Source organism: Rattus norvegicus, chromosome 5 (genome assembly GCF_021556685.1).
Source record: "Rattus norvegicus strain SHRSP/BbbUtx chromosome 5, alternate assembly SHRSP_T2T, whole genome shotgun sequence".
Taxonomy (NCBI): domain Eukaryota; kingdom Metazoa; phylum Chordata; class Mammalia; order Rodentia; family Muridae; genus Rattus; species Rattus norvegicus.
The window spans coordinates 30,410,190-30,432,973 of NC_141538.1; the positions used below are offsets into that span (position 1 = coordinate 30,410,190).

General features: G+C 47.4%; 2 protein-coding genes across 3 annotated transcripts in view; both read left to right on the forward strand.

Moving 5' to 3' along the window:
- Positions 1-4,920: 4,920 nt before the first annotated feature.
- On the forward strand, positions 4,921-15,906 carry Gem (GTP binding protein overexpressed in skeletal muscle). 2 transcript variants are annotated; one of them, NM_001106637.1, is given in 5 exon segments: positions 4,921-5,057; positions 6,460-6,796; positions 12,178-12,254; positions 13,013-13,217; positions 14,569-15,906. In NM_001106637.1, coding segments are annotated over 4 exon segments (888 nt in total). In that variant the 5' UTR covers positions 4,921-5,057; positions 6,460-6,468; the 3' UTR covers positions 14,847-15,906.
- A 2,028-nt stretch (positions 15,907-17,934) lies between these two features.
- Positions 17,935-22,784, forward strand: part of Cdh17 (cadherin 17) — an 87,446-nt gene continuing 82,596 nt past the window's right edge. The window contains exon 1 of the mRNA XM_087660142.1: positions 17,935-17,992. The gene's annotated coding sequence lies outside the window, so the exon portion shown is untranslated. The remainder of the gene's footprint in view (positions 17,993-22,784) is intronic.

Below are 22,784 nucleotides of genomic sequence, written 5' to 3' on the forward strand. Positions count from 1 at the left end.
TGCCCGTTTAGAAGTGGAATAGCTGGGTCGTGAAGGATATGAATGCTTTACATATTGGCGGTGGACCATACAGAGAAGAACCATTGTGGCTGATAGTCCTACAGTGGGCATGCCTTCATCCTACATCATCCTATACCATCCTTAGTATTTCCATTCCCTTTTCCAAGTTGATTTTTGAATTTTGAAAAATTGAACAGGGAAGAAATGTCTGCCCTTTCCAGGTTCCCCAACCCTCCCTGCACCCCAGCAGTTGCATCCTGCTTTCTCTCTGCAGGGTCAATACAGACGGGACCTTGGTTACCTCTGACCCTGTAGCCATGGAGACTTGCAGCAGACTGGCCTGATGGTGTGGATAGTTACTAGCTAAGAGGTTCTTTTCAGTGGGATTAAGTGTGCTCAGCAGGAATCTGATGAGAAGGAGGGGGGTCTCAAGGGGGGACACAGCAGCTGGAGGGGTTGTCCATCTGGATCCTGCAGGCCTCTGGGTGCTGGGAGGTTATTCTTAGTCATCTTTTCTTTAGTCTTTTATTTTCTCTTAATCAGGGCTCTCTTGATTGTGCAATTGGCGGCCCCCCTTACTTCTGTAAAGCAATGATTTTCCATATAGTAATTCTTTCCTTCTTTAGATTTCCCACAGTGGGTGGGTGGCTCCTTTTGTGCTCAGATTTTGCACATTGCCTCCTACCTCAGCTCCTCCCCTGAGTATTTTTGTGGCTGATGGAGACCTATTATGAGTGCTGAGTATTTGCCCCCTCCACCCCTCCACCCATCTCCGAGTTTGTTTACAAAGAGCTTAGCCATACTGCTCTCCTTGCTAATTTTTTCCTAGCACATCTAATGGGAGGAGGACATTTGCTGCCCTTCCTTCTGCCATCGCATGTGTCCTGAATTCTGCTGGATTAATTTAACTGGAGCCTGAAGAGGCAGCAGAGCTGAGGGCAGGTGGCTGAACTCCAGTCCTTGGTTCCTGCGTCACCATCACAGTCACTGCCATGCTCAGTGCCTGGTCTGTAATTCATAAGCATTTCCACAGGCAGTTTGCAGAACAGCAGAAGCCAGGCCCTCGAGGCTCAGCGTCATACGTCATACGTCAACGTCATACGTCATACGTCAACGTCATACGTCATACGGGAGGAGGAGGCAGGGTCTAGGTTCGATCTTGCTTTTCTGATGTGAAATCCCCCACCTTTTCTTTCAGCCCATGCAGAAATCACGCCCATCTTTCGGAGGCAGCAGCTGATATAAAAGGGAATAGCTGGTTGGAACCCAATATGTTCAGGATTAGTAAGGAGAGTGGGAACTGAATGTATACCTGTCAATCCTAGCTCCCCATGTTAGCTGCTTTACCTCTGATTCCTGTTCCCATCATATGAAGCCTCGCTAGATGCCCAAGGAAGAGGGAACCACCCCATCTTGGACTATGAACCTTCCAGAACCATAAGCCTCAAATTGTCTTTGTGGGTTAATTAACTTAGCTATTTTTATATAGTAACAGACAGCTGACCAATACAATATTTCAAATGCGATGGGAAGAAAAACTCCTCTGGGTTATCTTCTTGGTTGTTGGCAGGGAATGGAGACTGTTTGCATAGCTTTCTCTGCGTGGACGCCACGACAGCATCTTGATTGTAGCGAGCGTATGGCATGAGGCAGTGTGTTAAAGGCAACCGAATGCTTTCACAGCCTTTGGAATAGAGCAAGTTTAAAGTCCCAGGCATGTATGAACCCATAATCCCTCCTTCCTAGTTTTCAAGCCACGATCTTCAAGTTCATAGTCTATGGGTGGTTAAGAGAGACACACCCCCCAATACCTACATTCACATCCTGAACCAAAGGTTTTGCTCTTTCTCTACTTCTAGCCTCCTCCTTTCATCCCATCTGAAATTCTGGAAGCTGCCACCTACGTCTCCATACTGGCAGAGTGTGTGATATGGTAGGGCCACGTTATTCTTCTTACTCAGGGCTTAGTTCAGACTTGGAGAAGAGAGGGGGAGTTGTGGCTCATGCCTTTGAAGAAAGGAGTCTCGCTCACTAGGGAAATGTGACCCAGGGAAGGTCGTGGGTGTTAGGAAGACACTTGTCTAGTTTCCCGAAGGACTGGACAGGGTTCTGTGGAGCAGGGGTGCATGTGCCCTGCTGGACATGAAACAGCAGTGACGGGTGGGCCGAGAGAGCAAAGCTGTTACACGGAGCTGTTCTCAGGCCATGCCCCAGTGTTGCAGGCCACTTCCCAGGATTGCTTCTATAACTGCAGGAGGTGTTGTGAGGTCCAACAAGGCTCACTAACACCTGTGTACTTCTTAGAAAGGTGAGTTTTGTTGTTGCTGTTCTTGTGTTAGGTCCCCCTCCCTCGCTAGACTCTGGCTGCTCATTTTGCTAGGACCTGAGGAAGCCTTCAAATGCTGGCAGAAAGAATGTGGGGAAGATATTCACAGAACAGAAACCAGCAAGACGCTGCCAGTCTCTCCTCTTCAGAGCTCACCACTTGCTCGGATTCCCCAATTGTACCTTTTCTGTCTAGTTTCCGACCCTCAGATGGCCCAGGGATCCTGGGTAAGCTAGCTGGGGCTCCGATAGATAGGATTTGCCTCTCAATTGTGCTTTGCAAGTATGGTTTTTCTTCCCTCTAAATTTTTACTCATCATTTGGTCGGAACCTATTTTTACATTATTATTTTCTCATTTGTCAGCGTCTGGCTTCTTGTGGGACAGATGATTTAAAATGGCAGATTCTTTTTCTTTTCTTCAAACACATCACTGCTGTACCCCCTCTCTCCTCAACCATTACATTTTCTTTGGAGTGTTTTACATATGTCATTGGAAACAGTTCAAGAAAGTACTGGGCACATGGTCATATTTTTAATGTGAAGCTCCTCTGTGTGTGTGTGTGTGTGTGTGTGTGTGTGTGTGTGTGTGCATGCGCGTGCGTGCGTGCGTATGTGTCATGATGGGTAGAGGTCAGAGGAGACTCCTCTTGGGATGTCTTCCTCTGTTGCTTTCTACCTTGTTTTATAAATCAGGATCTTTCTCTGTCCTGTAATTCCCTGATCCAGCTAGGCTGGCTGGCCCTGGTCTCTGCCCATCTATGTCTGCCCTCCAGCATTGACGTGTCCGATGGCTGGCTTCTATGTAAATGCTGAGGATCTGAACTCAGTTCCCATGCCTGGTCAGCAACATTTCCCCATTGAGCCATCTCCACAGCTCCCTAATGCAAGGTTCTTACCAATGTGAAGACGTAGGATTAAGAGTCTGTGATATGCTTACAGACACCACACAGTTTACCCCGCAGTGTTTCTGTTGAGAACAGTCGACAGGGTAAGAGACCTAGGGAGGAAACATGGATGGTCCTTAGGGTATCTGCGTGAAAATGCCTTTCCTCAAAGACATATTCACAGTTGTGTGGTTGTCTCCCTGCCTTCCCTTCCTCCTCCACCAGCTCCCTCTTTGTCTCCATCTTTCTTACCCTCCCCCAGTCCTTTTTCCTCTTTTTCCATGTCCCTTCCCATCCAGTTAACAATGAGGAGAAACGTTTCCGGTGAGGAGCAGTATCCAAGCATTATGGTTCCAAGAATATACTTTCAGTTTGGCCGTCTCCTTCCTGAGTGGCCGTCATCCCTCTGGTACTCCACCTTTGAGACTAAGGCGCTCTAAATCTTTCTTATTCGGTGGATTCTACCTTTGCCAACTTGGTTCCTGACAGGCCTCAGAAGCTGGTCACTTGGATAATTCCCAGATCGCATAGATGCCTTCGGGAGAACTGGGACACCATTGTAACCACAGAGCAGCCCAGCCACTCCAACAGTGGTGCTGGCTGTTTCCTGAGGAGTCACCGGCCAACCCACAGCAGACGCTGGCTGGAGAAGCAGATGGATTTGTTGGAAAAGCTAGCATGGAGTCTAAACACAGCATGTGGGAAATGCCCATGTCCTGGGGACGCTCATGTCCTGGGGAAGAGGCCACTTAGCAGTGCAGTTTAAAAGGTACTTAAACTAGGCTCTGAATGTTGCCTCTGCCTCCACCCTGACCTTAGGCAGGTTCCCTTGTAGCGAGACTTGTTCTCAGTCCACAACTGTAGTAAGGAGCAAGGTTCTCTGGGCCCACCAGAACCACAGGTCTTTGCAAGTCTTTGCAAAGGGTTGTAGCAATAGGACTCTCTGAGGGAATTGAGCCTGCTTCTCCCCATGGCTGGGAAGCCCTGGCTCCAGGCCACATCCAGCCATGCTAAGCAGCTCGGTTCTGAGATGCACCGATCGGGGTGTGATTAAATTTCTGATTGGCATTGTGGCCAGACCAGGAGGACAGCAGTGTTTAGCGCAAGCTGCTTGGAGCCAAACTGCCCTTTTTCAAGGTCTTCCCCACTCTTTTCTCTGGCCCGTTCTCTTTGGATCTCTGCAGGAAAAGGGAAACTGTGTGTCCCCAATCCAGAGAGAAGGTGACAGGAAGCAGGAAGGGCCTGGTTGCTTTTCAGAGCATGCTGTAAAGGTGGCCTGTCCACTCAGGTGGCCGTAGCCCCATCCTGGAGGCCGGAGTCCCGCTCACTCTGATGGGTCTGTTTTCTTGGCACAGCTGGACTCGCGACTCAGGCCTGCTTCTTTCCCCATCCTTTATTCAGACAGCTCACAAGTGCTCTGCTGGGAAGGGCGATTAAGATGCACTAAGTGTATTTTTCCAGTGTCCACCTGATAAAAAGAAAATAAAACAAAATCAAGGAGGCCAACGTTTGAACTGTCTTTTTTTCCCTCACACTCTCCTCAAGGGGCTAAGGGAGTCACATGACTACGAGTAAATGATTTAGCCAAGTGGCTGCAACTCCGAGTTTGCTGCAGAGCCGCCCCCTCCCGGCGGGAGCGCTGACGTCACGGAAAAGCCCCGTCGCGGGGCTGCCGGGCGCGCTATAAACGGCGGCGGGCCGCGGAGGCTTCAGGAGGCGGCACTGCCAGCGGACATCACACAGCCTCAGACTGCGGAACCCGCATCGGCAGGCGGCAAGCATTGCAGCAGGCAGCAGGCATTGTCCGGACCGACGGCAAACGCCCACCCAGCGCCCAGTACAGCCAAGTAAGGGGACATGGATGAGGGGCAGTCCCAGTGGGACCCTCCGCGGGAAGGGGCGTTCCTGGTCACTGAACTTTTTAAGTTGGGAAGGGAGACCCTAGACCATGAAGTCTGTGCCAGGGGTTCTCCCATAGGAGAAAGAAGTTCAGGTGCAAAGGATGCGCTTCTGATGGGGGTTCCTTAATTCAATTCCGGAGGAGTGTCACCTTACAGATTAGGTGGCCAGGCGGCAGACTTCAAGGTCTCAACACAACTCTGTCAACCCAGGGATTGTTTTTAAGATTTAAAAAGAAACCGGCTTGTTCTGTCTAGTGGTATAGGTGTCATGTGTGAGCGGAGTGCTATCCCTGCACTCACGCGCGGGGAGCTTGTTGAGTTAACCATGGAGTGGATGCTGCTGTGTTATCTCGGGCAGTCTTGGCAAAACGGACTGCCTGTCAGCAGGGGAGGCGGTCTTGCAAGGAGAAAGTTGTAGGAAGTTGAGTGGCTTTTCCCTGAATCTCTGACCTTCTGATTTACTTCAAAAAGGTGGAATTCTGAGCTAATTAAATCTTGGACTGGACAAGATTCCTTAAGAATGAAGCACTTTTTGTACAAGTTTGATGTATCTGAACGTGAGCAGGTCCTTCCCCTGTCAGAAGAACCAGGCTCAGGGCTGGTTATGCTAAACAGTATCTGTGGGTGAGAGAGCAGAGCTGAGGCATAAACCTCAAACTGTCCCACTCCCCAAATAACGGTCTCTTCAGGCAGCTGGAGAACATCAGGGCAACTTTACTAAACATGGAAGTTCCCCCAAAGCGCCTGTCCAGTCCAGCCAGGGGAGTGATGTCATTGCCACGTGTTTCCCACTGAGGCACAAAAGACTGCAGGACACTGGGCAGTGAAGAGCCCTGTTTAGACAAGAACAGCTAACCTGGCCAGCTGGTCCCTAGCAGTACTGACTTGTTGCTGATGGTAAAGCCATTTCTGGAGGCAATGGGTTCCTTCCAGATTCCTCTGTGCCAACTTCCAGTGGGATTTTCCTTCAAGGATGGAGGAAGCTTTTGAGCAATGGATGGTGTTACTGGTACTACAAATGACAGCCTGAGTGAGAAGCTAGTCACCGTGTGTGTGTGTGTGTGTGTGTGTGTGTGTTTGTGTGTGTGTGTGTGTCTGTGTTTGTGTGTGTGTGTGTGTGTGTGTTTGTGTGTGTGTGTGTGTGTGTGTGCGCGCGCGCGCGCGCGCGCGCGCGCGCTGTTGTTGTTGTTGAAGACTTTGCTTGCCAGGCTTAGGAAGAGTTTCATGGTTGTTCCTTACGTTAAGAATTCATACCCATCCAGTGAAGAACCCCTGATGACAGTATTGAGACTCCCTGGGCCTGGCTCATTCTTAACAATGTCGCCATCTTTACTGCTCTGATTCCCAGGATCCCACAATGACTCTGAATAACGTCACCATGCGCCAAGGCACTGTGGGCATGCAGCCACAGCAACGCTGGAGCATCCCTGCTGATGGCAGGCATCTGATGGTCCAGAAGGATCCCCACCCCTGCAACCCCCACAACCACCACTCCACTGCTCCCGATGACCACTGCCGGCGGAGCTGGTCCTCCGAGTCCACAGACTCGGTTATCTCTTCCGAGTCAGGAAACACCTACTACCGAGTGGTGCTTATTGGGGAGCAAGGAGTGGGCAAGTCCACCCTGGCCAACATCTTTGCAGGTGTACATGACAGCATGGACAGCGACTGTGAGGTCTTGGGAGGTAGGTGGCCCAGTTCCCGGTGCTGTTCTGTCTTGTAAGCAGGAAGAGCAAGAGGGAGTGGGTCGTTTCCCTGCAGAATTGGGAGCCAGGCATAATGGTACACATTTGTAATCCCAGCACCGTGAAGGAAGAAGCAGAAGGACTAGGAAGTCAAGGTCATCTTCAGCTACATAGAGAGGTTTGAGGCTAGCCTGGGCTATGTGATTCTGTCTCAAAAAACCAACAAATTAAAACAAAACGTTATCTTCAGAATTAGGGGAGAAACGCATGCCTTCTCAGTACTGAGATGGGAGACAGAAACCTACCTACTGGCACAGAGCCCTGCGCGCGCGCGCACACACACACACACACACACACACACACACACAGAGGAATATGTGTACACAGTGACCCAAGTTATCAAGAGGCTTTCTGAAAGGTCAGGTCTGGGAGGTTCCAGAAAGGCTGACTCTGCCCTGGACCAGTTTTGGAGAGTTCATCACCACAGATAATTTTCCTGTGACTATGCATAAAACCAAACTGATTTTTGGGGAAAGAGACCTGTTAGAGTGGATCAATTAGTTTGTTTCCACTAACATTAGAAACATTTGTGAGTGTAAGCAGGTCAAATGCTGTACTTGAAGTAACATAATAACTTTAAAAATTTTGAAATGGAAAGATGATGATTAAACGCCCCATGTAGAGCCTGACAGGCCTTCCAGATGATTTTCTCTTCCAGATGAAATCCTAGTTCAAGGATTTATTTATTTAATCCTTACCTATTCCTAGACCCATTTTATACAAACATACATTACACAATATATTGTATATATTACACAATAAATTACAACTGGGTAGCCAGTTGTTGTCATACAGTGTCCTTCAGCTAGAGCCCCAACATCTCATGCATACCCAGAACAGCTGCACCTCCTGTTAACAGCTGTAGAAATGGAGAAAGGAGTGTTGGAACTCCTCACATGGTCTGTCCCGACTCTCAGTTAAGATGTATACCCTCACACAGACTTGGGGGGCAGAGAGGGTTCAGAATGGGAAAGATGGCTCAGTGGTGACTCGTTTCCTATTCGATGTATGCAAATCTTACTCCTCACTACAATGGCCCACGTCTTGGAAAGGGTTTATGCTCCTCAGTTGTCTTGGTGTTAGGGAGTTACTGTGTCAAAGGGCAGCCCAAGGAAAGCCACGAACGATGGCTCACCAATGTAGCATCCATTTCTATTCCCACTTCCGGAATCTCGTGGACTATAGTTAAGCGAGGGTCAAGAGAGAAACAGGGTTGGCACTGTGTGGCTGCTTTGCTCTTTGTACAATGGGCGCTAGAAGTCAGCGAAAGAGGAGGGCGTGAATACTTAGGATGGGTATTTGCAGTGGGAGGGGCCTTCCTGAAGGGCCTCATGGTTGCTGTTTATCTCAGTCCTTACAGAATTCCTAGGCTCATTTGTGAGTGAACAGGGCCTTGGGGAGGATGAGTGACAGATGGCGAATCACCCCTCAGGGAAGCTGAGTGTAGAGGCTGGGGTTTAATAATCTTATTTTGGCGCTTTTCACTCATCCTACGAATGTGGGGCCTATGCTATGTGTTGGCACTTCCTTGATAACGTGTACAAGAATAGAGTCCACGTGGTATCGACATCCCCACAGGCGTGGAGGCTAAGTGACTCCCAGGGCTTGCATTTAAACCCTCTTGTGGTTTAAACTAAACCCCACATTCTTTCACTGGCCTCTGGATTTAACTTCCAAATGCTGTTATAAATAAGGCTGCTATGAACATAGTGGAGCACGTGCCTTTGTTATATGTTGGGGCATCTTTTGGGTACATGCCCAAGAGAGGTATAGCTGGGTCCTCAGGTAGTTCAATGTCCATGTAGATCTCTCCTGAGAGACACAGCCAGAATACAGCAAATACAGAGGCGAATGCCAGCAGCAAACCACTGAACTGAGAATGGGACCCCCGTTGAAGGAATCAGAGAAAGAACTGGAAGAGCTTGAAGGGGCTCGAGACCCCATATGTACAACAATGCCAAGCAACCAGAGCTTCCAGGGACTAAGTCACTACCTAAGGACTATACATGGACTGACCCTGGACTCTGACCTCATAGGTAGCAATGAATATCCTAGTAAGAGCACCAGTGGAAGGGGAAGCCCTTGGTCCTGCTAAGACTGAACCCCCAGTGAACGTGATTGTTGGAGGGAGGGCGGTAATGGGGGAGGATGGGGAGGGGAACACCTATATAGAAGGGAAGGGGAAGGGGAAGGGGTTAGGAGGATGTTGGCCCGGAAACCAGGAAAGGGAATAACAATCGAAATGTAAATAAGAAATACCCAAGTTAATAAAGATGGAGAAAAATAAAAAAATAAAATAAAACAAACAAACAAATGCTGTTAAGTATGTAGCACACAGGACAGCACCATGTAGACTTTGGGTACCTAGGGATGGCTGAGTGGTGAGGAGCTCAGAGCCACTGAGTGTACCTGACAGACAGCATGGTGACATTAGCAAGTACTGAGAATAATCGCTCCAAGGGGCTGACGTAAGGGCAAGGCTGTTTTATTTGTTTTAAGAGGGAAGAGTTGAAAAGTTAGTGGATAGTAGGCCCAGGAGAAGCGTTTACCCATCAGAAGGCGTGGTATCTCTGCGGAGGGCAATATCCCATAGGCATAGGGCAATGGGAGGAATCGGGAACTTCTTTGGAGAGAGTCGGGAGGGGCTCTTCCTTAACTGCTACTACACTGAGCGTCTGATCAAGAGAAGCTACCTACATTAGACACCAACAAATGAGTTGATTACACTCATTTGGCTTAGAGGTGCATTAGAAGTCATTCACATTGACACACTAGCTTTGTGTTTCCAAAGCACACCCATGTGTTGTTTTTCTTTCTTTTCAGTATTTACCAGGGGGATGTGCCCGATAGCCTTCCCCATCATCTCTCCTAATAAAGAAGAATGTTACTCCAGCATGTTGCAACGCTCGTACGGTCCTCTGTGCATAGTTCATTCCATCTGTACACCCACCCATCCATCCATTCATTGACCCATTCGTTTCTAACTCGTTAGCCCAGCACTTGGTGAGGCACAGTGGAAGAGGGAGGCACGTGCGGGGAGCCCTGGAGCTTCCTCCTCAGCAGTCTCACTCACAGTCTGCGATGGAGGTCAGACGCCCATTGACTGTAAAGCAAGCCGGGTTAGGACGATGATCTTGAGTTACAGGGAGGAAGTGGAGTTTGGAGGAAAGAATTCTGCCTGCGTGAATCAGAAAAGGCTCGGTAGAAGTAAAGCTCTCTGAACTGGCCTTGAAGACAACTAGGGCTTAGGATACCTGAGCTGGGTGGGAAGGTGCCCAGAAACACAGGGAGAGAGCTCTGGATTTGGGATGTAATGAGTGGGTTGAGACTCCCCCACGCCCAGGTCACACAGACTTAACTAAATGCTCTTGGGTTAGCCTCTTTACCCCAGGAAGCTTCCTCCCCAGTATAATTGGGATGGCACTTCCTAGGGCAGTACAGGGACGGAAGGAGAGAGCAGAGAGCAGCAGCACAGTGTTGGCGTGTGTGGCCCAGGGAATCGACCTGGTTTACGGCTCACTCTGCAGCTCATGTTTCCCTATTCTGTTTGTAGCCTCAGTTCCCATGGTCAGGAAACTGAGCCTTAGGGACCCCGGAAGCACTGTCTAAAGCCACATAGGTAAGAAAGGGTAGATCCTAGATTTGAGGTGAGGTTTGTGTGTGGTCATAGCCACAGCACCATGGTATTTGCTGCTCATCCATGCGGGACACAGGTTTATATGGAGCACATACAATGGGTCAGGTACATGATGGGTCAGGGGACCAGGGAAGGAGGCACAGGAAACAAAGCAGGTGCAAATGCACACGCAGGGAAGGGGACGTGGCACAGGGTAGTAAGGACCTGGCAAGTGTTGCATGCTAGAGAGCAAGTAACACAGAGATTCATAGAGCAGGAAAAGAAGCAGAGGATTCTGATGCGATTTTAAACTCACACCCAGACAGCACAGTTAGCCGGGGCAAACACTACAGAGATCTAGGGGAAGAGATTCAGGCCCAAGAGCCAAAGAGACATAAATTGTTATGAAAGTTAGTTCCGAAGGATGGAACTAAAAACAGAAAACCCCAGAGTAGGCATGGGATTAGTGCACAGGGTTGATGGGAAATCCTCTTGCAAATATCCCAAGACATCTTGTTTTTCCAGATGGCGCTCCTCTGGCCTGTGGATGTTGTCATCCATCACTTACAGCCAATCAAGGCTTGAGTTCAGAGGGGAGTTTCCATTACTTTCTATATAACAATGGCACATTCCTAGCACCCAGGAGGCAGCTTCTAGGCCAGCCTGATTGTGTCCTGAGTTCTAGGCTGGCCAGGGCTACTAGCAAGAATCCATTTCAACACAACAAAGGAAATGGGGCGGAGAGTTAAAGAAAATAATGGTCCAGTTAGGGACCACCTCAAAATATTTTTTCTTGTGCTTCTGCAAAGAGGAGAAACATCACTGAGCTCAGAGTTTATGAAGTTTCCAGTGTGTGTTCAGGCCTGCCCCACCCCCAACTGGAACACAGTGGAGCTCCCATAAAGATTATGGAAATAGGGCTTATAGTTAAAACATCCCATAATGCAGCTTATGGTTAATGCTTTCTCATAGCTTCAGCCGTTGAACTGGAGTCAAAAGGTCTTAGGGAGTTTATTTATCCTTATAAATGGCTTTCCTCCATAAAAGGCCCAAGAATGATGAAAATGATTCCCTTTTAACTCGAGCTATTGAGCCTTCCACAAGAGCTGTGGGAAGTCTGCTTAGTGACTGGAGGACTGCGTGCTGCATATTGAAGGGGAACAATTGTGTGTGTGTGTGTGTGTGTGTGTGTGTGTGTGTGTGTGTGTGTGTGTGTGTATACACAGAGAGACTAGAGGTCACTGAACCATGTTCCCAGCTCTTTGAAGTTGATTCTGTCTCTATCTAACCCCACCTCTGTAGGTGTGTATGTATACGCTCATGTGGGGGCACATATGTGTGGATATGTGTGCATGTGCATTTGGGTTCTAGATGTCAGTCTTGGGTATTGTTCTTCCATAGACATGAGTCTTGTTTTGGGAGACAGAGACTGTCGGCTAGGCTGGGCTGTCATTGAACCTTAGGGATCTATCTGCCTGTTTCTCCCTCCCCAAAACAAGGATTTCCAGTTGCCTTCCACAATGCGTGGCTTTTCACATGGATTCTTGAGGACTGAACTCAGGTTCTTGTGCTTGTACTAAGCACTCACTGACCGAGCTGCATCCCTAGTCTCCTGGAGTATAAATTCTAGAGTAAAGTCAACAGGAACCTCTCATGCCGAATTATCTCTTATCCACCGGACTGATATCAAATCTCTCTTTTCTAGAAGATACATATGAGCGTACCCTGGTCGTTGATGGAGAGAGTGCAACCATTATCCTACTGGACATGTGGGAAAATAAGGTATGCAGAGCCTGTAGCTGTCTGTGCGTTCCTTTAGGGCTTGCCTTTCAACAGGCTGCTTGGTGCCAGAGTGACCTTGTCCTACATAGTAGATGTTCCAGACAAGGAGGGCTCATTTCCTTGATTGAAAGCATTTACTTCTGAAGAACGAGACTGTGCTGGGGAACAGGTCGTTCACAGATGAACCCTGAAGAACAAACAAATTGCAGTGGTTTTTTCCCCCGAGTTCTATTAAAAACCACAAGAGGCATATTTGTTTTAGGGAAAGTTCAAACAAGCATGGCCACTTATTTTCAATGACACAGAACCACCTTGTGAAAAGTTGGCTTTCTCAATCCTGGATTCCAACATGGCTTTTGACAGGTTTTGGGTCTCCCAGCAAATATGAAAGATCATTGTTTATTGAGAACCTTCCTATTCCCACAAAAATATTCTTAATTAGGAGGACTCCAGGGAGTCAGAAAAGGCTGGTTCTTGGCGACTTAGATTGGGATTGGGAATACTGTTTGTCAAAGTACTTTTGTATTATATCAGCCCAAGCTGTAGTAGTAACTGGAAAGTAAGCTGTTTGCTATAAAAACAGTACAGACTGCCTTTCTTTGCATCTCTAGGCATCCTGGAAGGCCAATGCCTTTTGGGGTGTTGGAAGCAGTTTTCTTGTTTTCTCTTACTTGGGATAGACATACGATTTCTTTGCAATATGGCACCTCAACTTTTAGGCTAGCCCGAGTTCATGGAAGGTCTTTTTATTTGATTAGGGGGAGAATGAATGGCTCCACGACCACTGCATGCAGGTCGGGGACGCCTACCTGATCGTCTACTCCATCACAGACCGGGCGAGCTTTGAGAAGGCGTCTGAGCTGAGGATCCAGCTCCGCAGGGCCCGGCAGACAGAAGACATTCCTATAATTTTGGTTGGCAACAAAAGCGACTTAGTGCGGTGTCGAGAAGTGTCTGTGTCAGGTGAGAGGGTGTGTGATATGGGGTCCACCCCTGCACAGCACACATCGGCCCACTAGCAGGTTCTCTTCCTCATCCCCTGCAAGGCTGCAACCAGGGCCTCAGTGGGGTGCTCCGTGAAGCTTAATGTGTATTGGCTAAGACTCTCATGGTTCTCATTGTTTGTATCAGTCATGTGTTGTTCTCTGTATCCTCTGGGTATCCTGAAGGTCCAGGGTACCCAATCCCCCTTAGGTGTACTCCCGGAATTACTTTAGAGAGGAGAGCATCCTCAGGAATTTCCTGACAGTTTTAGCCTTTGCTCATCCTCCTGTTCTCCAAGCAGATCCCAAGTTCAGGGGAGGAAAAGCCATATCTGAATGCAAGGAGAGGAACTCTGGATTAGGAGACTCAGAAGAGAGAGTTTCCAGAGAAACAGCTGTTGGCATTCCATTTAATACTCTCTAACGCCGCCCACTACTTTGTAAACTTCTGTGAGGACATCGGACTGACGGGACCACACATGCTTCTTGGTCCTTAGTTCAAGTATAATTTCTATTTGATGAGTAGGCCTCCATATTCTTTTTTTTTGGGGGGGGGGCTTCGAGATTGTATTGGGTCAGTGTAGATTTAGTACAACTGTAAAAAAAGTAAAATATGGCATTTTCAGTCTCTACTCAGTCAAGGCACTGTTCCCAATTGGTGGGAATGTCTTACTAGGACGCAACAGTGTTCAGGGTTCACATCTTTTCAAACTAAAACACGGACATGTGGACATTAAACACCATGGAGTATCTGAAATTGAGAGTGTTAGAAAAGCTTGGACAGTTCGATGTAGCTGTATTATATTTTTACACAATCATTTTCCCTAAAAATATATCATTTAATCACATTTTTCAAAAGATAGGAAAGCTACATAGTAGAGTTAGAATCACAGTTTTTAGGGACGGAAACTGAATCAGGAGAAAGTGTATAGGAAGCAGGGCTGAGTTTCCTGTCCTTGTTGGCTGTATGAGTTCTTTCATTTTTTTTTTAAACACACACTCAGTTTCTTCCTCTATCTGGTAAGAATGAGGGTATGATTTTCAAGACTGTTATGAGCAGTGAAAAGTGTTTGGAAAGAGCTTAGCCTGGGTTTTGATGGAACTGGACTTTCACATCGTGAGTTTGTGGTGAGCCGGTTCTAGCCGGCTTCCTGGAATCCTCTTATGGGCTATTTCTATTCAGACCCAGGAGGGTGCATGCTGTTGTGCGTCCTTCTACCTGTAATGTAGCCTACTGCCCCATGCTACCCCTAGGACAGTTTTCGAGCGGTGGTCTCCAGCGTGGCCATACCCTATGACCCTTGACTCACTTCTCTCCCTTTCCTTTCTAGAAGGGAGAGCTTGTGCCGTGGTGTTCGACTGCAAATTCATCGAGACCTCTGCAGCCGTGCAGCACAACGTGAAGGAACTGTTTGAGGGCATTGTGCGGCAGGTCCGTCTGCGTCGGGACAGCAAGGAAAAGAACGAGAGGAGGCTGGCCTACCAGAAGAGGCGGGAGAGTATCCCCAGGAAAGCCAGACGCTTCTGGGGCAAAATTGTAGCCAAAAACAACAAGAACATGGCTTTCAAGCTCAAGTCAAAATCCTGCCATGACCTGTCTGTGCTCTAGGCACCCAGTGTCGTCCAGATGTCCCCTTGATGGACGTCGTTGAAGGCTTTTGGGACCAGTGATCTATATTAGATTGGATACAGAAGCATTGTTAAGACGCGGCTTCCCCTACTACAGATGGGAACCAAGAGGTTAGCCTCATGGGCAACCAAGTGCATGGGTGGCGAAAGATCTCTGTCGAGAGTCAGTATTTATTTGTAGGAAAAGCTTGACCTGCTATGCTAGATGGATGCCCCAGACTCACTTAAGGGCACGTTTGGGGTTCACACGAGTTTTTCTCTCCTTTGGGCAGCAGAATATTGAATCTTGTGAAGAATGCCTAGGACAGAAGTGTTTCATCATTGAAGTTTTGCTCAGTGTTCTGTGTGAATCTGAGGTCCTTGGGTCATAAAGAAATGTAGGAAAATGGTGTTTATTGGAAGGAGAAGGGCTCTCTGCAAACTTATACTCCTGGAACTGCAGCTGCGGAACTGGCCTCCTTGCAGTTTTTACTGCTCTATCGAACTGTGGAGAGAATTGTTAGAATTTGCTAGAAACTGAGGCTTACTGACAGTTTTTGTTTAAAGACCACAGAGATTCCTAGACTTAGACGCTGATATGCGTGTACCACTTATAGGTTCAAAAAATTGTTTACTTATGTGTCTTAGAAGTGTTTATTTTGAGGAAACTATTTTTTTTTTTGCCAGATCCTACTTAGTCAAATCATCTTTTATGTCTTTTTTTTGAAATCATGAAGCTGTCATAAAATATTTTTTTAAAAAAATCTCAACTATATTGATAACTTGGAGTGCAAAATTTTAAATATAGTCAGAAGCCTGCTTTTCCCCCCCAAACATAAAGATGCCCCATCCTTTGGGTTGCTCCTTGTACGCCACAGCCGAATTATATTTATTATTATTTTGCAAATAACCATTTTAACCTTTGATAAAGCCTATTTATGAGCATATTTCTTACTGAGAAAAATGTCTGTTTTGTTACCTTTTTTATATTTTTCAAAATATGCAAGTTTTTACCTATATGTCTTATAATAAAATAAATAAAATCTTTGAAAAGGAAAGCATTCTGTTTTCCCGCCACATAAGACAACCTTGAGCATTTCCCTCTGGCTTTTAGAGCAAGCCGCATCCACAATGGACAGACAGTTTCCCGGTCACTAGCGAAGTCCTTAGCTTTTTTTTTTTAAAGACTCCCCAAGTTCTCTCCTTTGGAATCACGGTTCACAGAAGAGTTCTTTCTGGCTGATTGAGTCAGGAAGGATTTGGGGTCACAAAGCTGAGCGAGAATCAAAGCCGATTGTCCTTGTACTTAGGTCTGGCAAATTCCTGACCGAACAGATGGACCTTGCTTTGTCCATTGAAGGCTCTTAGGGCTTCGCTAAAGCATTAGGAGGGATTTAAAAATTGTGTGTGTGTGTGTGTGTGTGTGTGTGTGTGTGTGTGTGTGTGTGTGTGTGTGTTTGGCAGGGGTGTGTATGTGTGTGTGTGTGTATGTGTGTTTGGCAGTGTGTGTGTGTCTATGTGTGTGTGTGTGTGTGTGTCTATGTGTCTGTGTGTGTGTTTGGCAGGTATGTGTGTGTGTGTGTGTGTGTGTGTGTGTGTGTGTGCGAGTGTGTGTGTTTGGCAAGGGCAGTGGCGATTAGTGATTGTCAGCCTGAGACCTAGCCAGGTAAAGCTTAAACCAAATTGCTCTGCCACTAATATGGCTTGGCACGGCTCTCAGGGCAGTTCTGCAAGGGCAATGTGGCCCTTGTTGGAATAGACGCCTCTGGTGGTCCTCGTTTGCTCTCCTCTGCCCACCCTCAACCCCACATACTCCCTCACTTCCAGTCCCTTGTCCTTCTCAGGTTGTAGACACCCTAACAGTGACACAAGGTCTCTGGAACCGCCTCAAACTTCCGTGGTTTTCAAAGGCAGCTGCCATACTTTGTTTGGCTCCTTTTTTTCCAGGTTGAGGGCAAAGGTTCCATGTCTGTGCACTTTGTGTCTCTGGATTGCTCCAGGAAGTTGCACAGGGAGCTAACAGGAAAGAGTCAGGTTGTCCAGGCCCGGGATGGACTTTGGCTCTACCTTCCCTTGAGCCCGAGTGTGTCTCTGGGTTGACGACTGAACATTTCTAGCTTTGTCATCTGTGAAATGGGCTCACCATCCCTTCCTTCTGAGGCGGTTGTGAGAGTGACATCTGTTTCCGTTGTGCAGTAGGGAGCTGCAGAAACGTTGGTTTCCATTGCTCGGTGCTATGTATCCTTCCTTCTTTGAAGCTTTGAACTGGCTTTAGGAGTCTGTTTTTTTCCAAATTCAAATGGAAACCCCTTCAAATCAGAGACTACGGTGCCTTTCCCCTTAACACTCCTACTTTTCAGTGTAGACCTTACACAGATTTGGACTTTCGTGGTGTTTCCTCTTGAATTCACAGGTCTTTCGTGATCCTGTGAAGGAGACAGAATTCTTCACAGCACACGCACACACACATACAACACACATTGGTATACGTACTGTGAACAAATATGTGTACAAATTACAAACAGCACACACAGACGACATATATAATTCCGATATTACTTTTCTCTCTTTTAAAACTCAACTTTCCTTTTAACTCTTTCAGACAACTCCCTCTTCCCCTCAATGGCTAACAGAAGACAGGCCTAGCACAGAGACTTGGTCAGTGTTGTTGCCAGGGCTCACAGCTTGGCCCAGGCTGAAGATCACAGGGCTATGCTACAAATCCAAAGGGCTTTTGCTTAAGAGCTCTAGAGACAAACAGACCTGAATTTTCGATCACTGGGTACCACCAAGTGTAACTCTGTATCTCTCCCAGCCTCATTTTCCCATCTGTAAGGTCAGAAATGCCTTGTGGGAGTTGAAGAGATCCATGCTTTACCCGGAAGAGCTGCGACCCCTCCCACTCTGCCTCAGTACAGGCCCCTCCTCTCACTCAAGCTTATCACACACCCAGGCACTGCTCACTGCTGGGAATGCAGAGATGACTAAGACATTGTGATTGGCCTTGGAAACCTCATGAGCAGTAAATCTGATTGTCCCCAGTGAACAGAGATGGAATGCGGGGGAGGGAAATAAAACCTCATTTAGCCATACCTAGGGAACACAGGACGGGTCCAAGCAGCTTGTCTTTAAGAAGCTTAAATACAGGTATGGTCCATAATGGTGGGGTGTGGGCGGGATGGTGATGAAGACAACTGCACAGGCACCTGGAGTGTCCTGTGGAAGTCAGTAACCGCTGTGTGAGACCCGAGCGAGGGAGAAGAGAGGGAGACAGAGACCGAGACATACAGAGAGACAGAGACAGAGACCGAGACATACAGATACACAGAGAGACAGATATAGAGACATACAGATACACATAGACATACAGATACACAGAGAGACAGAGAACGAGACATACAGATACACAGAGAGACAGATATATAGACATACAGATACACATAGACATACAGATACACAGAGAGACAGACAGACACAGGCATGATGTATGAGAGAGATATTGATACAAAGGAGACATACAGAGGAGGCGACCACGTAGAGGTTGGGGCAGAGCTACATTCGGAAGACTTTTTGGAGCCACCAAAGCTAGAAGAGCAATGGAAGGGGTTCTCCCCTAAAGACTTCACAGGATGCGTGTCTCAAACGACAAGGATCCATGTTCTAGCATCTAGAACTGCAATAGCACTGATTTCTGTTGTATCAGCCACTAAGCTTATGCTCACACCAGCAATGGTAGAAAACTAGGCTCCATGGGTCCATTAGAACAAGGGGTCCTAGTTGATTGAGCCCACTCCATTCAGCTGGAAGGCGAGGGAGTGCCTCTCAACTCCCAAGAACACCACGAGGCCTTAATGTGTCTTGCTTACTTGTTAATTCATCTTTCAAGAGCTGGGTGCTAAATTTCAAGCCCAGGACATGTGGTCGAGGTTCCAGTTTAACCTATCTAAGTAGTCCATGCCTCCAGGTTCTCTGAGCATCCCTCTGTTACAAAGTATGGCTGGCATATCCCCCCATCTACCCTGACCTCTCCAGCCCAGGGGCTAGGCCGCCTTTTCCACAGAGACTCTTCTGTGTCTAATCCAGACATTTTGGTTACCTGCCCCTTTTGTACCATTGGCCCCTCTCTCTTCCCCTTTCCTCTCCCCACATGGCCCAGCTCAGTCTGGTCATGTCCACTCTAGACTCCCCCAGATACTCCTATTTCTGTTTCTGGTTATGCTCTCCCTTTTATCTACAATACACTTTCTCCTTCACCATACCTAGGAGCAGCCATGTCCTTTCCTTTCCTCTCTCTCTCTCTCTCTCTCTCTCTCTCTCTCTCTCTCTCTCTCTCTCTCTCTTTCTTCATTTAGTGGGGACGGAGTTAATTGGACATATAACCTAGGGAGAAGTTGCAAGGATTTTGAACTTCAAACTGGGAAGTGTTGCCTTGATTCAGGAAGCAATTCAAGTAACTAATATTCCCACACAGGGTGTGCCCCTGATGCTACTTCGGGACATCTCTGGGATTGAGGAAGCTGGCTGGAACCAGAAGGAGAGATTCACCTCAGGCAAGAGGCAGCTTTGGTTGGGAGTACTGAGCGAGGTGATCTTTGCAGAGTCCTTCAAGTGCAGACGAGGTTCTCTTAGGATGTGCATGCATGTTAAAGAGGACGTTTTGGAGTTCGTGTACCTAGCAGCATAGATTTATTTACATGTGGAGTACTAGCAAAGTAGTAAGGCCTGGTCCCCATAAATTCCAGATATCAGAACCGAAGGGCTTAGGTGAGACACAGAAGCTGCATGGAGTGGGTCAGGCAAGGCTCTACTTAGATGATTTCACTGGAGTAAGGATGTGGGTTCCAGCTATAACCGCATAGAGGACAGCCACAGAAGATCATGTGCCCCTAAACTTTCTGTGATTGGCTGGTGTAACCCTCAAGGAAGCAAAGAAGTTTGTACAGGACACCTGGTGGATGCTATGGGAAAGGAAATGTGTGGAAAGCAAAGACAAGGTTTTAAGTATTGTGTGTTCTCATGGTGGAGAACTGAATACAGACTAGCTTCACGTATCGATGAGACAACCTGACTCTCAGTATTTGTGTTTCCCAAATGGGGAGGCTATCTGTAGCTTAAGGTGTTCCAGAACACACCAAGAACACTGGGCATCCGAGAGGAACATCCCCATTTCTGAAACTTCACCCGGGCTACTGTCAATTAGGCTTACCTAAGTACATAAGTACACAAGTGAACACCAAGGTGTCCCTGCATCTCCTACTCTAGCATGTGATTACCCCTACATTTACCATTGGGCTATGGGAAAAATCACAACATGTGGAGATACCGAGGAGTGGTCCTGTGAGCCTCATCCAGAGGCCCTGTGGGTGTCTAGCTTTCCTATGATGTGTGTGGATGTCCTTCCGGGAATGTGAGCATCCAGATTTACCAAGGAAGTACACATGTGTGGATATCAGAAATGGGGATGGGACGGGGGAAGGAGGCGTTCAATTTAAGCTGTCAGCTCTAAATTTGGCTAAAAACCAGCAATCAAACATATTTGAAAGTAGTCATTTCTTTCTTTGTAAACACTAGACCAGTCAAAGCAAGGAGGTAGGAGTGGAAATCTTATTTTTAAAAAAATCCAAAGGCAACTGCCTTCTGTGATTCATCTATTTGATTATAGATGAGCAGGGTGTAAGGATCTTGGACTTGAGGAGGAATGACTGGGAAAATGGAGTCCTGAGCCGGGTTGGAAAAATAAGAATAAATGAAACCAGGGCCTCCAGATGTCTTTGGACAAGAACTGCAAACATCCAAGAATAGAGAGCCAAGGAGGCAGGCGGCCGGCCGGCCCTGCTGCCATGGCATGGGGCTCCCTGAGAGGCATATGCTAGCTGTCATGTGTGAATTATTTGAGTCACTGCCAACAGACTTTGGTGATGAGGATGGGAGTGGCTAATGTTTATTTTGGGCTCTGTCACAGGGCAGCACATGTAGATCTCTAGATTCCAAAAGATGATTCACACTTAGAGGTTGAGAGGACCTTGGCTATGGGCCCCCTGCTCCTTTTTATACAAAAAACAACTATCCTGAATTTGTCACAAGTGGTTTTTGCTCCAGGTAACTCAGTGACTCTGTTTGCTTGGGACCCTGAGCTACAGGTCTAGATCGTTGCCGAGATGATAAAAGTACACCACCGTGTCACCTGAGTGTCCACATGGCAGGCAGAGGCGCTCTTTGGTCATGCTCCTATGTATATGACATTCTCTAGCCCACTCATCCCAGCACGCGTCTAACAAAACTCACTTGTCCAAGGCTTCTGGCTTCTGCCAGGTGAGAGGATTGTGTTAAAGAAGCCGAGAAGGGGTTTATGTTTTATATCCAGAAAACACTGGGCTCAGAGTAGGAATTCTTGATATCAGCCTTGGTTTTGCTATTAATGAACTCTTAAACTCTCGCAGCACGGAAGAACAATGCAGACTCCAGAGGGTTTTTTAAGATGACAGACTGGGATAAGGGATAAAGAGTGGGTATTTTAGTCTCTACAGGACCATTAATGTGCTGTGCGCAGGAGCTGACCCAGAGCTTGTCTGCACTTCAATTACTTTGATGATCTTTAAGGGAGAATTCCAGGCATCTCAGTTGCATGGGGAGGCCCTTGGGTTTTGTGGTTTTCTTGATGTCCACCGTTAGCTTGCCTAGCACTGTCCAGCATCGAGACCAAACACTTTTTTTTTTTTGCCTACATTGCACTGGCCTTGATCACTGTCCCTCAGAACACTTAAAGTCAGTTAGAAACATTAGCTGTTGAGACAGTGTCAGTCTCTTCTGGCAGCTGAGGGAGGGAACTCTTAATTTGACTTCCTTTGTTATGCCTCCGAGAGCCTCTGTACAGACTGTCAATTAGCACTCTATTTTTAGTGACGCAGAGAAAGATCTTTGACTGATTTAAAAACCTTTGACTGAGGGCGAACTGGATCATTCCCCTGCTGTTGAGAACAGCGCTCCATCCCATAAACAAATGGGTCCCTGGGGCCTCGAAGGTGTTTCTGGTCAGAACTCTGAGTAAGGCAAGATGTTTGTCATAGAAGGCACAGGCAGGCTGACTGATGCTGTTAGGTGAAATAGCTGGAAAGGGGCACATGCTAAAATGCCACTGCATTCTGGCTGTAACACTTTCATCTTTCTTGTTTTCTAGTATGCGGGCGCGTGAGTGTGTGCGTGCGTGCATGCGTGTGCATGTGTGTGTCCATGCCCTGCCAGTGTGTCCAGGTGTTTTGATATGAAGTATCTTCCTTAATCTTTGCCTACCCTCTTTTTTGGGACAGTGCTTCATATTGAATCTGAAGCCAGCCGGCCAGTGATACCCAGGACCCTCTTGTTTGTGCCTACCCCACAAGCTGAGGTTGCAGACATGTGCTTGGCTTTCTTGGAAAGTGCGGGTGTTAGAGATCCAGACCGAGGTCTTCATGTTTTTTCAGCAAGCACTGACTGAATCATCTGCCTAGCTTGTTTAGCTTTCTTCAGCCAGATTCTTACATCTTAATGAAGGAATTAAGTACATACGTTAAATATGTTCTCTATTCTTTTTTTTTTTCCTTTTTTTTTTTCCGGAGCTGGGGACCGAACCCAGGGCCTTGCGCTTGCTAGGCAAGTGCTCTACCACTGAGCTAAATCCCCAATCCCGTTCTCTATTCTTCATATTTCTGGATTTCCCAGAAAACACACTCCTTGGGCAAAGGTGCCCTCCCCAAGCCCTGCAACTGAGAACAGGTTGAAAAATTTGAAAGGCCTTTAGGAAGTCCTAAGATGGTGAGGTAGCCTGTGCTTGAGATTTGAACAAGATGGCGGCCTGTCATGTTGCAGGACAGCAGCCTCTACCTCCTGGAGCATGAGTTGGACCTATATTGCCAAAGACCTCTGGCCTATAATCTTGTGCCTAAGCTTCTAAACTTCCAAG

What these genes read in the sequence shown, in the direction of transcription:
- Gem (XM_087547866.1), top strand. Translation starts at nt 6,469, where the DNA reads ATGACTCTGAATAACGTCACCATGCGCCAAGGCACTGTGGGCATGCAG. An exon ending in CGACTGTGAGGTCTTGGGAG is followed by an intron (nt 6,797 to 9,679) that starts GTAGGTGGCCCA and finishes CTTTCTTTTCAG; the next exon opens with TATTTACCAGGGGGATGTGC.